Here is a 20,322-nt window from a genome sequence, read left to right as displayed (position 1 = left end):
CTGATCATACAGGATTGTATACAGTAATATAGTTATCGTCAAAGATGTCGAATGTGATGAAGCGTTTCTCTATGAAATGTAACAGAACATACAGTATATAGGAAGGAAAAGAGAATTAGAAAAAAAAAACTGAAGATGCAAACCAATACTACATTTTAGGGCAATTTTCTGCATATCCAGCAAATGAAAGCTATTTCTGCACCATAGCAATACGAACAGGAAAAGAACTTGGAGAGGGCCCCCGGCCCCCGCTCCGTATGCAAACGCGCAACATCTTTCGACCCCAAATCACTTTTTACCTTTCACGCTTGCCGTAGTGTTGTGCAACAATTAGCGCGCAGTTTAACATTTACCGGGGTGACGTTACTGAGAACTGCAGTCACAGATTTGACTGAAAATACAACGTTATTATCTCTTTCACGGCAACAAATGTGCGTTCAAGCACTTCGTCTAATCCTAATTCTGTCGCTAGGAGTTTCACAGTTACGTAATAGGTTTAACCGCCCTTGCAATACAGTTACATTATGTGGAGGAGGCTGGCGGCTAATTGAGAGCTAAATCCATCATCCGGGTGGGGAGTCTTATTAAACAGCCACCTCGTGGAAACCAGGACGATGGTAAGCAAGCCAAAATTGATACCTCTTCACGTGACGCTATGAACGACCAATGTCGTCTCATACATTTTTCTAATACCTATGTCAAATATGAACCCTTAGAGAAGGAGCCTTGCTCCCAGTCAGGTGGCTAAACGAAAGCACGCTGGGGATTCCTGTGAGGAAGAGGAGGAAGAGTGGACGTGTAAAACTGTAAGTAAACACAAGAATGTCTTTTTTGCGATAGTTACACTGTATAGGCCCGTTACTATGAAAAGCATCCAATGTTGGTCACATCTTACACTCAAGAGTTCTATATGAATATTATGTACTTTTTAATTTCATACACCATGTTTATTATTGACACATCCACTCTGGTACAACATGTCTACTTACCTGTCCTCACTTGTTAGGACCTCCTGTTATATTTGGCATTATCAAAGTGACACAGTCAAATAGGTGATAGTGACAAAGTGAATTTGACATGAATAAGTTCTTAATTGCTGGAGTAATTAATACGTGTTTGCATGAGCTCTACAATGATTTTTAAACAAGTGTTTCATTTGTGGACGAGAAAAGAGAAGAGCAATCACATGTTTTTCTCAAAATGTTGAGCAACCTTTAAGATCGTTAGTCGTTTACAAAATAGGTACAGAGAAAGATTTTATGTACTATCATCGCTGCTGTCTGTGTGGTTGGATTTGAAAAGACTTCAATATCATTCTACAGGAGAAAAGAAGAAAAAGTGATAAAGAGATAAGAGAATGCCATGTCTCTCCATACAGAAAGTCTCTGACACAGCAGAACAACCGACTTGCATTTATGGACCCTAACAAGCACGTAAGCACTGTGACATCATTTGGAGAGGGAGTATGCATTTACTGGTTTTATTTCCATGAAATGACATGGCTCACTCAAAGAAAATCTTTCCAACAGGAGGAATTTATTCGAAGTATCCTCTCAAAGCCATTTAAAATCCCTATCCCAAATTACACAGGTAGCAGTTTTTACTTTAATGACGCTTTGCATTTTGAGTTCGTTCGGTAACAAGGGCTCAGGTTGCTTCCTTTGTGATTTCTCACAGGCTCACTGGGAATCAGGGCACTCGGTCTAAAGCGTGCAGGAGTTAGGCGAGCACTTCATGATCCATTTGCAGAGGACGCACTGGTTCTTTATCAGCCCCTTTCTCTGAGTGTTCATGACCAGATCAAAGCTGACAAGTAGGTCCAAAAGCAGACTTTCTTTTTACAAGTATGAGTAAAAATGGACTGAAATAAAAATCTGTTACTTACGTTCATTCTGTCCAGAGACAAACAACCTGTCCATGTTGTTGTGGATCCAGTCTTAGGAAAAGTGCTCAGACCCCATCAAAGAGAGGTAAAACTAGGAATGTCTTGCGTAAAGGAAGCTTGCAATGGTGAGATTCTCCTCTTTGAAAAAAGTTTTCTCCCTTTGATTGAGGGGGTGAAGTTCCTGTGGGAGTGTGTGACAGGACGGCGCATCCCAGGATCATATGGCTGCATCATGGCTGATGAGATGGGTCTGGGAAAGACTTTACAGTGCATCACTCTCATGTGGACACTGCTACGCCAAAGCCCTGACGCTAAGCCAGAAATAGACAAGGCCATCGTTGTTTCACCATCTAGTCTTGTTCGCAACTGGTATAATGAAGTTGGAAAGTGGCTGGGAGGACGCGTCACACCAGTGGCCATCGATGGAGGGTCAAAGGAGGAGATAGACAGACAACTAGGTAATTGTTCTACTTTTTATTTCACTACAAGCATTCCAGGAGCTCAATTAATGCGACACTCGTGCAGACAGATTTCAATGCTGCGCACTTGTCCACTGGGATTTGTTTTATCCTACAAAGTACATTCTTGATACAGAACATATTGCAGCATATTTCTTTTTCAGGGTTAGTACAGTATCAGGTATCATATCAGGCATTCTCATGAGAACAGGACTGTATTTTGTCCAGTATCAAATGCTTTTCACAAGTATTTATTATTAGCATTGATCTTTGTTTCCTCTGATTTCTAGTGAACTTCATTTCTCAGCATGGTTTGAGAGTACCAACCCCAATACTGATCATCTCGTATGAGACGTTTCGGCTGCATGCAGCAGTTCTGCACAAAGGAAAAGTTGGACTTGTTATCTGTGATGAGGTATTTAAGATACTTAAATTCTTATGAGTGCCATACAATTCAGAATTGTCAAGTACTGCTGATGAAATGATCCAGCTTTAATGGTGGTACATACCGTAGGGCCATCGGCTGAAAAACTCTGACAACCAGACATACCAGGCTCTAAATGTCATGAGTGCCCAGAGGAGGGTGTTGATATCAGGCACTCCAATCCAGAATGACCTGCTGGAGTACTTTAGCCTGGTCCATTTTGTAAACGCTGGGATCCTTGGTAAGAAATTACTAAATAAACTGCCAAAATACATGCGGGAAATATCTGGAGTTTGTCCTGATCCCCTTTGTTCCTTGTTGGCAGGTACAGCTCAAGAGTTCAAAAAGCGATTTGAGCTTCCCATCCTGAAGGGTCGAGATGCAGATGCCAGTGATAAAGACAGACAGGCTGGAGAGGAGAAACTCAAGGAGCTGATAAGCATCGTGAACAGGTTGGTACCAGTTACACAAAAGGGGTTTGTTTTTAGTCACAAATGATGTTATTTAAATTAACCAAAGATGCGCAACATGAAAATTGTAGTTGATAGTAGTTTCTGAAACATCAGCTTGGCTGGTATCAGTATTCTTGTTCATGTTTTGTTGGTTTTGCCTTCACCAGCTTGTTAGCTTTTAATGCTTTTATTTTCTATGATACGCTACAGAGGCACCTTTCCTCTGTCATTAAAAACGTTTTCATGTTTTTCATTGTTTTTCTTTACCCGAGATGCACAGTGTAATTTATTAGTGACATCTGATCATAGTAGTTACACTAGACCACCACTGTAAGATCTCAGTGGCAGTTAAGCTTAATTCTGTTTCTGTCTTTTTTAAAAGCTGTCCTGGCGGTTTGCAGTATTTTTTTTGAAATGTCACATAGAAAAGCACAAAGAAGTAACACATCTTGTAATGCTGTTTTCTTTTCCTCATTTTATTTAATTGTGCTTTAGAAAACCAGGATCTTTTGAGTCAGTTACTCTGAAGTGGAACTCTCTTAGACACCCTCTGAGGGCTGTATTCTCTGTCACAACAGGTGCTTGATAAGAAGAACATCTGATATTCTGTCCAAGTATCTCCCTGTGAAAATTGAGCAAGTTGTTTGTTGCAGGTAGGTTTCATTTTGCAGCAGCTTCATTTCAGGTATGGAAATATTGATAGACACATTTCGTAAGAGCTTGTATTTTCCTGTATGGAGCAATGCTGGTGAAAAAAAGATACTCCATTTAAACGTCTTGTTTTGCAGGCTGACCCCCCTGCAGACAGAGCTCTACAAGCGCTTCCTGAGGCAGGCCAAGCCCATAGAGACGCTGCAACAGGGCAAAATAAGTGTCTCCTCCCTCTCATCCATCACTTCACTAAAGAAACTGTGCAATCGTAGGTGTTTACCCTGAGCACATCTTGTTCTTGTTAAAAAAATAAATAAATAAAAATGTGTGAGTAAGAGGTAAAGCACTCTGAGTACCATTAAGGTGGGAAAGGCCTGTAAAGGCTGTCCGGTTCCAAATTAAATTCCATGTATGTTTTGACTGGCACAGTGCATTAAAAGACTGTTGAATGTTCTGTGTGTTAGACCCAGCTCTCATCTATGACAAGTGTGTTGAAGGCGAAGAAGGCTTTGAAGGGGCGCTGGATCTGTTTCCACCAGGCTATTCCACTAAAGCCGTTGAGCCACAGCTCTCTGGTAAGTACACACATTTCTGCTGTTGGTAAATATTTTAGCAACGTATGTGTACAGCAAAGACATTTGAGCTGATTCTGTGTAAGACTAGTGATAGTTTTTTTTATTATTGTTGTTCATTTCAACAATTACAGTTACGTTTTATTTTTAGGTATAAAAAATACTTAAGTTCAAGAACATAGCAGGATTGGCTTGGGATAACGGTCGACTAAAAGGACATCAACACAGACGGACTGAAATTAAAGTATAAAAAGGAAAAAAGAGGAAAATGGGAGAGGACAACAGAGACAGCCTTGGTTCAGGTCATGTCACTGTACCAGTACTCTCAGTTAATATTGCCTTTTTGAGAATGAGATTACACCTGAGTAGCTCCATGTCTCTTCTTTGGCTCATCCTACACCCCTCAACCAGGTCTGGTGAAAACCTGCCTCATAGGTTTTGCATGAACCTACAACAGACAACCACTGACAACATTATTAGATTAGATTAGAGTTTATCGCCATTTTTACAGCTTAAAAACAATTTTAAACAAGTACGTTGGAATTCTTGTGCGTGATCCTGAGTCAGTTGTAACAACAACAAAAAAACCTATCCTAAAAAAAAAAAAACAGAAAAAAACACAAGGAATGAAGAAGAACAACGTGTTGTGTACGAGGTGCTAAAATACACACAAGAAATATAAGATGTGTAGGTGCAAATGTCGCAAAATTTACAGGAATGTAACAGTCAGGGATACCCTCCCCTTATACCCTCTTGAGTGAGGAAACAAATGACAACAAGGTAATTAGTGAGCTGTAGAGGTCGCGTAAGGTTCTTTCTGAAAGCTGGTTGAGCTAAAAAGTTTCCCTGTATTCCATTCTTTGTTAAGCTATATACTACCAGAGTTTTTACAGTGCTTTTGCAACATGTACTGCGGTCAACCTGCTTTATGATGCTGATACAACTTCTAGCAAGTGGCCCTCATTTTGTAAACAGGAGTATGGATGGATTCTCCTCTAAGAAACTTGTGTAACGACTTAAAATAATGTCTTACTTAGCATAAGGTCTGTAGTCTGATTATTCATTCATATACACATGGAGTAAAACATCTTGGGAAGATGGATCTTTTTAATATGACAAATGCTTCATTCAAGGGAAAATGTTGGTTCTCGACTACATCCTGGCTATGACAAGGACAACAACCAGTGACAAGGTGGTGCTCGTCTCCAACTACACTCAGACACTGGACCTCTTTGAAAAGCTGTGCAGATCTAGAAGGTACTGTGGGGAAAGTCACCATATCATTATGTCTGAACTCAAATATCTGTCAGTTACTCTATCAGCCCTGTTCCTCTTCTGTTTTTTGCTTTTTTTAACAGATACCTCTATGTTCGACTGGATGGCACAATGTCCATTAAGAAAAGAGCTAAGATTGTGGAGAAGTTCAATAGTCCGTCTGTACGTCACAAAAACCATTAAAAGATATTGTAGTTGATGGTGGGTTGCATCCAAATGCATCTTGTTTGTTTTGTTTTTTTCAGAACCCAGAGTTTATCTTCATGCTGAGCAGTAAGGCTGGCGGTTGTGGTCTAAATCTGATCGGTGCTAATCGCTTGGTGATGTTTGATCCGGATTGGAACCCAGCCAATGATGAGCAGGCCATGGCCCGGGTGTGGAGAGATGGCCAGAAGAAGACCTGCTACATCTACAGACTGCTCTCTGTCGGTTCAACACATTAAGATTCAAAGTTGCTACAATCAATATTTGCTCTTGTCGTGATTAATCAACTGAACATGATCCAAGCCTCAGAGGTCTTTGCAGTGGGTCATAGTTCAGCTCATTGCTCAGCTGATATGTGGCAATTAAACTTGTCTGGTTTTCTGGAATGCATTTTCATGGCAAAATTCCATGAAAAAAGTAACCTTGTTTGAGGTCGTTTTTGCCCTTTTTGAAGAAGCCGTAAACAGGAGATGGGAAATGTATTCGAATAAGTCTGGACACAGCAAATCTTGAACTAGTGGCTGACCAGCTGTGTCCATGCCATTGTCTTCACTGATATTCCTTAACTATTCCTTTGTCAGTAAACATGCTGGTGTTCTTGTGTGCTTGACAGACAGGGACAATCGAGGAGAAGATCTTGCAGAGGCAGGCACATAAGAAAGCCTTGAGCAGCTGTGTGGTGGATGAGGAGCAAGACGTGGAGCGTCACTTCTCGCTGGGTGAACTCCGAGAACTTTTCACTCTCAATGAGGAGACCATCAGCGACACACACGAAAAGTAAACTGCAAATTATGCTCCCAAGTAACGTTGTTCACCATCGTGAGGGAACCAAAAGCAGCACAGAGATGTATTAAGATGGATTCAATAACATTAAAGGGTTCAAAATGGCTGTTTAAGTTACAAAAAAAAATGGTCATTTCATTCTAATGTGAGGAATATGGCCTCCTGGGCAGTTCAGGGTCTATTGTGTCACCCTCCAACACAGCTGACTACTGCCTTGGTTCCCTTGGGTAGCTGTGGCTTGGTTGGCCATGTTTTCAGGTCGGAAGCAGGATGAGCAAATGTGTCCTGCTTCTACTGACAAGTTCTCTGCTCAGTCGGGACTGCTGTTGTTTCCTGGTCTGTTTCAGAGAGTAGGTTCAACCAGATGTCAGTAAAGCACTAAGCTGTTTATTTATCATTTGCTGATCTGGTGACACTCCTTACCATCAGGTAAAAAGACAGGGCCAACAACTCCATGTCATGGAGGAGGCATGCGGTAGTCCAGGGTACCTGCCAGAGCAGTCCAGTTCAGGGCAGCTTGGAAAGCTGAACTGGATAACTGAAAGTTGCGAGAAAAACAAGAAAGGCTAAATAAAAAAAAGATGAATCCACAAAACATAAATAAATAATGTGAGTAATATTTTGTAAAATCTGCATGATGTATCACAAGATCACAGCTGACTTCTTCCTCTCGTCTGTGGTTGGTAGGTTTCGCTGCCGGCGCTGTGTGAACAGCATAGAGGTCCGGCCCCCTCCTGAGGACACTGACTGTACCAGTGACCTCTCCCAGTGGAACCACTGCTTTGACAAAAAGTACTTGAGGGACCAAGTATTGAAAGCCTCCTGGGATTCTGCCGTCTCCTTCGTCTTCCACCAACGCTCCCACGAGGACCAGAGGGGTGTGGTATAGCCAAAGAAGAGCTTCCTACCTGTACATACTGATATTTATTTGTTGTTTCGTTTTCTGATTATTTTGTTTTATCAAAACACAAAATAAAGAAGAATGACTTGTAAAGCATCAATCCATCTAAAAAGTTACATTTCCCCACCTGAATACGCTGAACGCTGGGAATGGATTTTTCTTTGAGGGCACTGACCTGGTGACCTGTCCAGGGTGAACCCTGCTTCTCGCCTGAAGGCTGCTGGCATAGGCTCCAGCCCTCCCCCCCCCCCCCCCCCCCGCGACCCTTAACAGGAATAAGCGGAAGAACATGGATGGATGGAACATTTTTCTTGTGAACAAAATCAAGTCATTTTCAGTCAGAATTAACTGTATTGCGTTAGGCTGTAATTGTAAGCGAAGGGAAAATAATGCTGACTTGTTACAAGGATGATTCACAAATATGTTTTTAAAACTATTTTCAAACAAAAACAGGGTATTAGACATGACAAACACAAATTAATATTAGAAACTGTTGAGCATAATCACACTAATAAATGAAAAGGTTGATTTTTTGACAACAATTACAACTATTTGGTTAAAATAAACACTGAAGTTCACAGTTTTTATTTTGTTCTTGTGGCAGATCTCTTGGTTCTTGCAATACGCAGCTTTTCAGAGGGCGGCGCTAGTGCACTTCTGTTGTCAAAACGCTAAAACACAAGAAGAAGTCTAGCGGTTTGACGTTTCGTACCCTCGATCGTCATGGCAGCACCTTGGTGGTCGAGCTAGAAAGCTACATATTCCACTTTCCATAAATGCCACACAATGTACGGCGCGGACCACAAACCAGATTATGGAAACCAGATGTGTCTGAAGAAGATGTGTTTCCAGGCTGTGAGGAAACATTTTGCTGCCGTGTCAACTGAGGCTGTACTCGGTGAGTAGGGAGCCTGTTATTGACGCTATCTTGTGTTTTGGTCGCATTACTGTAAAAACTCAGTGTTCTCGTTTGGAAGAACATTAATGTGTCGATGCTTGCCTTCACTCAGTACTCCTTCATGCTGCCTCTGTCCTGTAAATGAAGCCGCCATATTGGGACATTCCCGTTTTGAAGACTGGAGGCAAATGTCTATGCACAATGAATATCATCCTAACTAGCCGAAGTTTAAACCGATTTTCAAGCGGCTTGGTTTGACTAGGATGTTAGACATTTACTCATATAACACTTTGACCAATTAAAATGAAGGTTTTCATTTCATTCAGCCAGAAGCTCAACAAATGCATTGTGTGTTATGTTCCAAGAATGCATACAGTGAAATACAGTGCAGGAGTTACACATTGTAAACAACCAACATTAGTGTTGTAACTAAATGATGTTCCCACAAGCCCTGGTTACACAGCAACACATTAGCGACATAGCTAATTGACAATTATCATGAAAGCATCTTAAAGATGTTGCAATTCAACAGATTTGGCCAACTTTTGTTTTCCTACCTAACGAAGTTCATGTTAGCGTTAGTGTAAAGGATAGTTCGATAGAGGTTAAATCAGAATCAAGACCATCACTGCAAGTTTAACTTGTTTGTAACACTAACATATCGTGAAAACAACTTCATCTGTGATAGGTTCCCCTTTGTCTAGTTGTTGCATTTCATTCATTCAAAATCAATGTGAATTGAAACATTTTAAATGTTGATGAAGGCCACAATTGATATAAGCCTGTAATCTGGCCTAATTAAAATATTTCTAAATTGCCTGACCGTCCAGGTAGTCACACCTACTAGAGTGCTAGATCCACTGTCAACATTTCCAACATCAACATATGACTGAGTGTTTTTCATGTGGATTAATGTCAGGAAAAGTATTCTCTCTCACCACGGTCAGTTATTCCTGTAGCCAGATGTTTGTGTGTCATTGATGTTAAATGAATTAATGCTCACTGTGTCCCAAAACTTTATCATAACAGATCTTCCAACAGCTCTCATCAAAGATCTACTACCTCACCTGACTGTGTGTCAGCTGGATGAGCTTCAGCCTTCCCTAAATCGCAAAGGTAGGGACAGTAGTTAAGGTTACATAGTGCGTTTGTGGAATATCTTTTATTTGATTCAACAAATTCAAAGTTTCTGTTTGATGTTTCTCTGCTGCCTGTCAGGAATATCAACCTACTCTGAATGGGTTGGAATCCTCGCGGAAATGTGTAAACGTGATCGTGTAAGTGTGAAGTCTTCTCATCTCTTCATGCTGTTGCATCTAAACACCTAATGTATGGTATCCTTTATCTGTTGTTTCAGGTATTAGACTTTCACACAGAAGAAGAGGCTAAACATGAAGTAATGAGAAGGCTCTTTACGTTTGTATTCTATGGCTTCAGGAAAGGCTTAGGCTTGAGAAATGGCTTTGTCAACAGAAATGCTGCAAATTTAAACACTCCGTCCTTTCTGTGGGCTGCCGCTAACTGCATCAGGCGTTTTTTGGTCATTGCTAGCCTTCATGAACCATTTCACAGATTAACTGCTGAGCAGCGGCCTGTTCTAAACCTTTTGGAGAAGCATGTCAGGATTGTTGATGTATCACAGTTTGACGTCTCCAAGAAGAAGACTCAAGCTGTGCTGTATGTCCTCCATCGCCTGATAGACCATGGAGCAGCTAAAGAACTCATTGTAGATGGACAGTGTCCCATTATGCTGGTCTGGCTTCTGCATGGAAGGGGATCGCAGTATGTTGACTCCAAGCTAGTGAATTTGATGCACAGCAAATGCTGTACTTCTCAAACTCCTCCAAGCGGTGCGGATGGGGCCATGTGCACTTCCAGTTTTGAGACCAAGACTTCAGACGATATGGATGATAAAGGCATTCCATGCAAACTCTCAAAGTTGGATAATGTGGAGGTGGATGAATCTGACCTGACGTTGGACCCACAGGTTCTTTGTCAAGCTTTCACTCCTTGTGATGGGAGTCCAGCAGGGGTCTGTTCATGGGGACAGATTGAAAGTCTGGAGATCAGACAGTGTTCTCCTGAGAATCTCAGAGTGCTGAACTCTTCCCTGCCAACATTTTTCAGCCTGCGCTCTCTCACGCTTCACAGCATATGTAAGTATGTTAGCTAACATTCCTGTAGATGGGAGGGTGAGTATACGTGTGTGGTGGTTTTCAGGGGTCAGCTGTGTATGTGTCTCCAAACTGCTGATCAAATGATTAATTAACGGAAGAATATGCATGTCCTTGAGGTCTGGTGACAGTTGATGATCCAATTATGAATAAGATTTCAAATGACATTAGTGGTTCAGGGCACGATGCGTTTTGGATGTCGTCCGTCTGTCCACTTCTTTAAAGGCTTGTGCTAACAAGGAATCAACTGGTTGGAATTTAGGGGTCGTATGTAAGAGGTTACTATGAGCTCGCATAACATTTTAGTCAGAATTGAAGAATACGTGATGTTTGTGAAACAGTTTCACATAATTGTCACATACGATAAAGTGAGTAAAAGTGAAGACATTTTATATTCAAAGGGTTCACTGTAGCCAACAGTCCCGATCTCCCACGGGTGACAGGTTGCAGTGCAGGTCATGAATTCAGCCCTCGCCATGTTAGACGTTGGGAAATTTAATTACATTTCATCAAGTTCTTCCCAAGATATTGTGTTGATGTGAGGTGACAGTGACCTTTGACCACCAGAACACTTTCAGTTCAACAGTAAGTCTGAGTAGATTTTCAAGTTGTTCCGGAGAAAAACAACAGGATGTACGGATGGACATCCCAAAAACATACAGTAAAGCCTCCAGCCTCCCAAATGTTTTTGTGTGCCTTCTGTGACCACCTGTCTGGAGCACAGTCGTCGCCAATAGGCCAGATCGAGGCATTTGTTACAGATCTGAATTGGATCATTTGATTTAAAGCTACTCCATCGTGTTTTGGCCACTGAAAACTTGTTAAATCGTGTTGAGCATAACAAACCCCTGTGGAATGACTCGTGCCACTGTCGTCACTGGATCCATTTGGTCTGATAAAATCTGGAAGGCTAGTAGAGCAATTTGCAATTATTTATCCACAATCAAGAGGAGGGCTAACAGGGCATCGCCAGCTCAGTCAGTAGAGTATGCACTGTATGCATCCTCCCAGAGTGTCATCACACCAGCACCCCCCTGTGTGAGAGGAGTTCAATGAGCTGGTGATTTTGTTGAACTTGGCTTGAACGCAAAGGATGTTCACAGGAATATGACTAGTATTAGATCGCGAGTCTGTATCTTCACTTACCGAATTTTCACGAACTTGGATCAGGATCAGGAACCAAAAAAACCAAACTTTCAGCATAACCAATCAGATGATGCAATGGGCAGGACTTTGCTCAAGACCTCAGAGTTGTGACAGACCTGAGGAGGCTGCAGCAACACCAAAGTAGCACTTTTAAACATTTATGTTGTGTTGGCGACAGGTATAATTTCAAGATCTCCTTCAAATACGTCTTGAGGCATTTAACACCTGAATATTTCCTCCATTTGCATATTCATTTCACAATATCTTAATTCTGGATATTAAGGAGGAAATTTAGATGTTCGAAATATTTAAAAATAGCAATATAAAGGATTTTTTTTTTTGCCTCATAGTGAAGTACTAATGCTTCATGTTGTGAGTGACTTTGAATAGTGGAAATAATTGCTACACACTGCTAAGTTTAACAGGTCTTTTAAAATAATAGCAATCACAAACGTTGAATGTAGCTTTCCAGCACAATGTGGACTACAGATTGAAAAAGAAGAGGAATGAAGCCTCTGAAGAAAGCAGCTTAGCATGTTTACACAATTCCACCTCCAGAGAATCGGATATAGTGTAAGTGTGATTTTATGTTCTCTATATGCAGCGACTTTCACGGACCTGGATGTGTTTGACATGGCCAGAGCCCTGAAGCAGTTATCTGAAAGCTCCAGCAACTCCCTCGTTGATCTGAGCATCAGCGTCCTACCCCACATTGAACTCATGGACTCTCTGCTGGATGCGAGCCCCAACTTGACATCCCTGTGTGTCAAGGTTCAGACCTTTTTTTGGGCACCGCACTTTGCGGTACATCCTGCTGAGTCAGGTGGAGTCATTTTTTTGAACAGTTTGTCGAGTTTCTTTCATGATGGAAAACTGCAGCATTGTGTGACGAAAACAACAGGGCTGCCATGTCTTGCTGCACCAAACTGAAAGTTCTGAAATGATCTCTTAAGAATACTGTTACCACTCAGCCAGAAGTCAGAGCAGAGCAGGAGACATTGAACCCCATAGGGGTGAGAGCCACTCTCACACCAGAAGAAAGCTTCCACACAGGGCTTGGGGTTAAGAGTCTGAGCAGGTGGATGGCCTGGTGTTCTGCAACCCTCAGCTGAGAATTTCTGTATTGATCATTTTTGCAGTTTAAGTCAGAAGACAGAATACATTTCATGTTTTTGTCAGCTGAAATTAGACCCAAGTTGCAATAAAGCAAAACTGTTCAAACTTGAGTTATACTATACAGCTGAATGATACTCAAAAGTCTCATCGACCATCCAGTGTGATAAACTGTAGAGTGTAAGTTAAAACGGCTCACGGTTCCTGTTTCCTGTTTCTTTCTCACATCAGAGTTGCGCATTGAGAAGCTGACGATCAAAGTAGCTCAGGTCCCAACAGATCTGGACTATGTCACATCCGTGCTGAAACGCAGTCCACATCTGGCCTCACTTCATGTGGCAGGGTTGAGACCACTAACCGGCTCTTCACAAAGCCAACTCCTCACCACACTTGCAGGTAATGTGTCATGTCAGTCCTGAGAGCAGCAGTTGTCCAGCTTTTTAATAGATACACACAAAATGTCCTGCCCTTTAACAGTAGACGGCTGTGGTCTGATTAATGATGAATTGACTGGTGGAGAATAGGATCAGCAAATGAACTGATAATGAATGCAGTCATTACATTACGCCAGATGAAAATACTGCTCTTCCTTAACCAAATCCATGATGTAATGATATGTGCATGTGTCATCTGTCAGAGTCAAATCGCTCTTTGAGGAGTCTCAACCTGGAGGACTTGAATCTGTCTGAATGTCTCCCTGAGATCCTAAAACTGTTAAAAGCCCACACATTAGAAGGTAAGACTTGTGATTTGAGAGTTGTCAAGACAGACTCATTCACCAGTTTTTGCTCAATTTAGATTTGATACCAACATGCAGGGGCGGCACGGTGGTGCACACTGTCGCCTCACAGCAAGAAGGTTCTGGGTTTGAGCCCCGGCTGGAGCTCGAGATCTTTCTGTGTGAGTCTCCATGTTCTCCCTGTTCCTGTGTGGGTTCTCTCTGGTACTCCAGCTTCCTCCCACAGTCCAAAGACATCAAGAGGGGACGAGGCTGATTGATACTCTAAATTGACCGTAGGTGTGACTGTGAGTGTGAATGGTTGTCTGTCTCTATGTGTTGGTCCTGTGATGGACTGGAGGGGTATGCTGACTGCTGCCTCCAGCCCCCCCGCGACCCTTTATAGGATAAGCAGAAGAAAACGGATGGATGGATGGATGGCTTGACCAACATGTGGCTAAGACCTACTGCTACAACAACTGTTGCATTGGTTGTATAGTTGTGATGGCATCTTGCTGTTTTGCTCTTTCCTCAGAGCTGCGGTTGAATGACTGTCGTCTTCTGGAGAAGTGGACTGACAAGCAGGAAGGTTTGCAGCAGCTGGTGGCTGCTCTGAAGGCTGTACCTTCTCTCCACACGCTTGGCATGGCTCAGAATCGCCTGGGTATGTGCACCATTCACATCTTTACCAGGAGCGTTCAAGTCAGGGGCGAATCACTAATGCTGCTGGAACCTCTCTGTGTCTGGGAACCCGACATTCATCAGCTGACGATTCACAACCATTTTCAAAAATATACTGAGATCGGGATTGCTGAAGTATTTATTAGGGCAGCTTTTTAAGCTCTCTCATTTACTAGGAATGCTTATTTAAAAAAAGATTTTCCTCAACGTAACCTTGTATAAACTTGAGAACAATCGAGTGAGACAGTGCGTGGGAGGCTTCTCCTATTTTAAGGCCGTTCTTTGTCTAACCATCAACTGATAACCAATCAGATTTAAATGCTCTATTTAGAGTAAACAAGTGTGTACGACCCGAATGAATTGATTCAATTTTCCATCCTGGAATAGCAGCATGAAAAACAACAGAACGTGAGGAATCCCACATCTTCTCACACCTGCATGACAGCCAGAAAACAACAGACCAATAAACTTGGACCAACAAAGATGACGAAGTGGCATTTCGTGGCCAGACTTTCTCACGACAAAAATCTCCTGTTTGTTTTGCTGAAATCATGACTAAAGAGTTTTAACTTGTGCCAAAATCTTCAATGGGAAAATATTGAAATTATTATTAAAAAAAAAAAAAAAAAAATCCAGTTTGGTGGAAGACAGCAATGGTGGTGAAACCACGGAAAGAACTACACTTCAGTGGAATGCCCATTTACCTCAACTGGTAATCTACTGATAGTGGAGCCCAAATAGCAGCAGTTAACATTAAATGATTTAAAAAAAATAATAAAGTGATGACACATGTGATTTGTGACATTTTACACAATAAGTCAAGATGCTTCGTCTCATTGCTCCACACAAATCAATGACGCTGATACCCTTTTCACACTGAAAAATGCGTGTCAGCACAGGTTTTTGGACCCGCGTTTGCTCGGCATCAGGGTGCATTCAAGCTTCCAGAAGACCCGGGTCTGAACTCCCGTGTGAGGGCTGCGTGCCTGTGTTTTTCTCTCTCGTACGTCATCGCACTGATGATGTCATCATTACACAAAAACATCCGCCGGAACACTGAGAGATAAACGACAACATGGATCATCAAACGTTAGCGTTGTCGTTGCGTGCATTGGAATGTTGTCACTTTTGCAAAGCATACAAACTCGGGGCAGATTGGAAAATGTCCGAGCGCTAATGCAGCGAAGGAGGATGGAGTTTTTGGCGAGTCTGGAATGGAGCTGAAGAAGCTACAGGCGAAGCCTGACAGGCGGCACAGTGACAAAATCAGGATGCGACAGGAAGGTCGCGTGAAACCTGAGACGACTCAGGTTGCCTTTGTCACACTGCAGGCGAGAGAAGCCGAGCCGAGCCGAGCCGCTAAACTCACGGGTCGCTTGGTGAGTCGGTCGATCCGTGTTGAAATGCAGAGTCGACCCTTTCAGAGTGCCGAAAAACCCATGTTGACCCACGTTTTTGGGGCAGTGTGAAAGGGGCTTAACATAGTCTCTACTAATCCCAGTTAATATTTAATGAACAGCTCACATCTCAGTCATTTGTAATGAATAAAAAGAATTAGTCTGCAGATCTGAGCAGTTTTCAGCTCTTAGGGTTCAACAGCAACATCGCTGTTCTGTTTCAGTCTCATTGGGTCTCTGACCTGGTTTCCTGCAGCATGTAGCTGATAAACACACCATGCAGGGCTTGGCCTGCACCAAACAGTAGATGGCAGCTTTTTCCAGTTTAGGAGCAAGATATTTTTGTAGGAGACAAACTGGAGATTAAAGGAGAGTGAATATCAGCTTGGATTCATCCGGGGAACACAAAGAGTGTGAATTGATCCAAATGTAGGCTGGTATATCCTGGATAGTCTAATTGGATGTTTAATGTATCACTCTTTTGTCCTTAGCTTGTTTCAATTTTCCAGCACTTTCCAAAAAACTCTGCTGATGCATGTTTAAACTTTCCTGTGGAGAGAAACTTTCAGTCGTACCAACTAATGTCACTGGCTGTGTTTACAGCCAAGAACGTGTGTGTCCTGGCAGAGCTGTTCTCAGGCTCGTCGCCTAGCTCAGTGAGGAGACTTGACCTCAGGTAAGAGCGGCAGACATCGCAGGACTCCTCCTCAAGCCTCAACACGCTCCACCATACCCAACATTAATTGGTTCAGAAGATACACATGATTTCAATAAAACCATCGTGTGGAGAATCAGCTACAAACAACACCTGTTTTAAGTGTTCTTTCCATCACACAGTTTCAGACAGCTACACACACACACACACACACACCTGTTGATTTGGTGGCTGCTTTGATGCAGACTGGTAGTGGATATTCAACCCTCCTGCATATTTCCTGTAGCTCAACTGTTGGTCAACAGCATGCTTCACTCCCATGGTGCATCACTCAAAGTTGAAATACATTTGAATCAGTCCCTGCTAAACATACCCACTGGTTCTTCCACTTGTCGTTGCTCAAGTCACAGAATGTCATTGGTATTCCATGATCTACACGTTGTTGTGCACAAACACTACACATTGTTGCACACACACACACGCATGCATGCACACACAAATTATCCACCACTGCCTGCAATAATTATTTTTTCTCAAGTTATAGATATGCACCCGCCCACCACCCACAGATTAAATGTCACTCTTCATTGTGAACTGTGCAGCTTCCCTTCACTGTTTTCTTCTTTCCGTTCCTGATGCTCTGCTGCTTTGTTCAGCTCAAGACGAAGCAGTTTAAAGTCTCTCATGGAAGGCTGCCGAGCTCCAACGGAGGACAAAGTTCTTCTTTCTGCATTAAGGAGCAAAATTAAAAACTGTTGGTCATACAATGTACAAAGAAACTTTACAGAAACAGAATATCAGAGGGCCGACATCTTTTGACTCCCATTGCAGTATTAATCTGTGTATAATAGCAGGCCTTTAGGACGCTAGATCCTGACTGGTCCTGTCATTGAGATTGAGATTGTTAAATGTATTTGAAGATGCACTCACTGTATTGTTTCACTTACCCTCACAGTAGGATGAGCAAGTATGACACGCACACTGAGGCGCAAGAGGTTTAAATTGTCTGATTAAGGCCTAATGGCAATAGAAGGTTAAAATATGTCACATGTCAGAGAATATATTTCATATCTTCCTCTTAAATGATGTATAATGTCACCCTCTGCTATTGATCATCTGTTTCTAAAAACTGGGGGGTCCATCGCTGTTGGAAATTAAAGAAAAGTTTCCAACACGTTTTCCACATTTTAAAAATTGGACAGATGTGCTCTGAACTGTCCTACCTCTATTTTATGATGTAATGGAGCTACCATGGATTCCACAAGACAACTGAACAAGAGGAGGGCTGGGGAATATGACTCGAGATCAGAACCACCATTATTTCAAACTTTTACATCAGTTAAGACTAATGTACAATTTGTATACAATTTTCTATACTTTCCTTATAGTTCTCTGAAAAAACTATGCTGAGCTATTTAGGGATAGCATTAACTCACATGAGCAAGAGTCAATGCTGGTTTTGCGATACATTTTTTCGTTAAAACACCCAGATTTAAAAAATAAAATCCCAATTATGATTCGTGGATGGAAAATTTGCAAAAATGTCTCCACATTGACATAAAACTAATGGAGCCATCAAGGGTCAGCTTCCCCCTCTCAACCAGGGATCCTGCATGAATGACCTCAAATACGTCAGCCGGCATCGACAGGAAGACCAGCTGTCCTGAGCCGTAACTGAAGCATCAGCATGTTTCACCGTTGAATTTCTTGTCTTTGGCTCTTGAACTCAAGATTATAATACAAAGTTACAAAAAGTAACCAAGTCTTCCTGATTTTAGTTTGGCAGTGAAAGGCCAAGTTCCCTATGATAGCTTTTTTGGCCGTTGCGAAAAAATTCAAACCAGTTATTGCAAGATAATGTTATAGTTCTACCACAAATACCTACGAGCGCGAAATAAAGGAAGTGATGTCATTTTATCTAAAAGGTCAAAGGTCATCCTCAGTGTGACAACCTAATGGTCTGAGAAAACGTTTTCTGGCTATTGTTATCATATCTGGGAATAATAATTTAACGTAGCCAAAAAATACAATTAAAATATTTTTTTATCAAATGTATTTGAAAGCTACACAACATGATACATTGTATTAGTGTGGACAAACATGGACGTAAACTGTGACCACATAGCAAGACAGCCATAGACCACCATTCATTTATTTTTCAGATTTTGACGGTGATTGACCTTTGCTTCATGAGTCCATTCATTAACTGTAATTAGAGAGCTCTGCTGGTGCTTTCTTCTTTTGCAGTGTTTTTCCCTGAAAAGTAAATGAAATGAAACTTTTTTTAATTCCAAACTTTTTTTTTTACAGTGCTGTATTTTTTTGTCCCGAACAGCTCCAACTTCATCCAACCAGCCGAGCTGCTGGAGTTCTCCAAGGCATTGAGGACACATCGCCCACTGCACCAGCTGACCCTTGACCTCAGGAGAAACCCAGGAGATCGAGACCTTCACACATGGAACATTGCATTGAGCAGGCTCCGATCATTCTGTGTTCTCCTGGTAGAAAGTTGGAATTCTACCAACATGATGGCAGACCACATTAGCAATATGTGAACGAAGTCTGATCAAGGAGTCAACGGTGCTTGTAAAGTTTGTTTTTTTTAAAGTTCCGAATTTTGTCAGTGATGGTCGACTGGTTTTTGTTAAATACAAATTTGCAGCTAAATGACTTTGATGTGATCTGAATGGTGATTCATTGGAGAGCAACAGTGCAACATGGAAACTGCACGCTTTTGGATAACACACACACTTTCATTCCAGTGGGTCACAATTAAGTCCATCCCCTTTCTTCTGGCTGTGATAATCAAAGATGGACTAAATCAACTCCTCTCCCTCTCCATTTCACAGTGGAGCCCGTGGTCATACAAATGGCCCTGCTCTGAAAAGGCCCAATTGTGCTACAAATGTCTTTATGTGCATGTTTTAAAGTACACAAACTATTGCAAATTGTTAACATGCATCTGAGGTATTTTGAGCCTCGACTTATTTCAATTTGGTCCATTAAAGCTGTCTCTACTGTTGAAGTTCCTTTCTGTGGTGTGACAATTCAACTTAACCCATAATTCAGGCACCCACGATGCATAACATCAGTGGAGGATGAGGTTTTTGTTTTAACCTCCTCATCGGTCTTTGTGCCAGCTGAGCTTGAAGCAGGAAATGGGTGTTCTGCTTCCGTGTACATCACCAGACCTACATACAGACAAGATCAGCTGCTCTGCATCCATAGATCATTAAATGACATCGACTCATTTGATCTGTTTACTCTGTATAAATAACATGTTCATTCTAAAAGCAATTTTTAAGATATTACATTTGCCTGGAGCTTTTATACACTCATGTTCCACATTGAAGATGGACCCAGTGTGCTTTAGGCAAGTGTTGATGCCTGTTGTACACCATAGATGTGCTTGGGCTCTAAGAGATGTTGTATGCTGTAGATGCAGCATCAAACTGAACCTGAACACCTGGATGTGAGGGCCAAACACCTCCTAACAGAATACAGATGAACACAATTGAAGCTGCATCAGTCGTTTGACAGAAAAACGACTTGAAGTTTCTCAATAAAAATCCATCCATCCATTTTCTACTGCTTATCCTGTTAAGGGTTGTTGGGGGGGGGGGGGGTGGAGCCTAACCCAGCTGCCTTCGGGCAAGTGGCGGGGTTCACCCTGGACAGGTCACCAGTCCATCACAGGGCCAACACTTATAGACAGACAACCATTCACACTCACAGTCACACCTACGGTCAATTTAGAGTATCAATCAGCCTCGTCCCCTCTTGATGTCTTTGGACTGTGGGAGGAAGCTGGAGTACCAGAGAGAACCCACACAGGAACAGGGAGAACATGGAGACTCCACACAGAAAGATCCTGTGCCTGAGACGGGGCTCGAACCCAGAACCTTCTTGCTGTGAGGCAACAGTGCTGACCACTG

General features: G+C 42.1%; 2 protein-coding genes across 3 annotated transcripts; both read left to right on the top strand.

The window, feature by feature from the left end:
- The first annotated feature begins 342 nt into the window (after window positions 1-342).
- Window positions 343-7,705, top strand: rad54l (RAD54 like). 2 transcript variants are annotated; one of them, XM_086223476.1, is made up of 18 exons: window positions 343-617; window positions 717-806; window positions 1,379-1,433; window positions 1,530-1,590; window positions 1,678-1,813; window positions 1,901-1,970; window positions 2,055-2,343; window positions 2,634-2,758; window positions 2,858-3,008; window positions 3,093-3,219; window positions 3,798-3,872; window positions 4,008-4,138; window positions 4,335-4,445; window positions 5,576-5,699; window positions 5,801-5,879; window positions 5,963-6,142; window positions 6,535-6,698; window positions 7,392-7,705. In XM_086223476.1, the coding sequence occupies exons 3-18, from the start codon at window positions 1,416-1,418 to the stop codon at window positions 7,591-7,593; spliced, it is 2,043 nt and encodes a 680-aa protein (XP_086079602.1). In that variant the 5' UTR covers window positions 343-617; window positions 717-806; window positions 1,379-1,415; the 3' UTR covers window positions 7,594-7,705. The 2 variants fall into 2 exon arrangements, with proteins under 2 accessions (XP_086079602.1, XP_086079601.1); XM_086223475.1 differs by having other exon boundaries at window positions 1,323-1,433.
- A 570-nt stretch (window positions 7,706-8,275) lies between these two features.
- lrrc41 (leucine rich repeat containing 41) lies at window positions 8,276-19,057 on the top strand. Its single transcript, XM_086224636.1, has 10 exons — window positions 8,276-8,503; window positions 9,533-9,619; window positions 9,722-9,780; window positions 9,861-10,659; window positions 12,428-12,646; window positions 13,168-13,332; window positions 13,574-13,672; window positions 14,190-14,318; window positions 16,336-16,408; window positions 18,723-19,057. Exons 1-10 carry the CDS (start codon window positions 8,392-8,394, stop codon window positions 18,940-18,942), a joined length of 1,962 nt encoding a protein of 653 aa, XP_086080762.1. The 5' UTR covers window positions 8,276-8,391; the 3' UTR covers window positions 18,943-19,057.
- The last annotated feature ends 1,265 nt before the right edge of the window (window positions 19,058-20,322 follow it).

Source organism: Aulostomus chinensis, chromosome 14 (assembly GCF_037954235.1).
Source record: "Aulostomus chinensis isolate RoL2024-O1b breed Wild chromosome 14, RoL_Achi_v1.0, whole genome shotgun sequence".
Classification (NCBI taxonomy): Eukaryota; Metazoa; Chordata; class Actinopteri; order Syngnathiformes; family Aulostomidae; genus Aulostomus; species Aulostomus chinensis.
Note: the sequence above shows the minus strand (reverse complement) of the source record. Positions and strands in the feature narration are given on the sequence as shown.

What these genes read in the sequence shown, in the direction of transcription:
- rad54l (XM_086223475.1), top strand. An exon ending in TTATGGACCCTAACAAGCAC is followed by an intron (nt 1,434 to 1,529) that starts GTAAGCACTGTG and finishes TCTTTCCAACAG; the next exon opens with GAGGAATTTATTCGAAGTAT. An exon ending in CTGATAAGCATCGTGAACAG is followed by an intron (nt 3,220 to 3,797) that starts GTTGGTACCAGT and finishes CTGTCACAACAG; the next exon opens with GTGCTTGATAAGAAGAACAT.
- lrrc41 (XM_086224636.1), top strand. Translation starts at nt 8,392, where the DNA reads ATGTACGGCGCGGACCACAAACCAGATTATGGAAACCAGATGTGTCTG. An exon ending in ACTCCTCACCACACTTGCAG is followed by an intron (nt 13,333 to 13,573) that starts GTAATGTGTCAT and finishes GTCATCTGTCAG; the next exon opens with AGTCAAATCGCTCTTTGAGG. An exon ending in GTGAGGAGACTTGACCTCAG is followed by an intron (nt 16,409 to 18,722) that starts GTAAGAGCGGCA and finishes TGTCCCGAACAG; the next exon opens with CTCCAACTTCATCCAACCAG.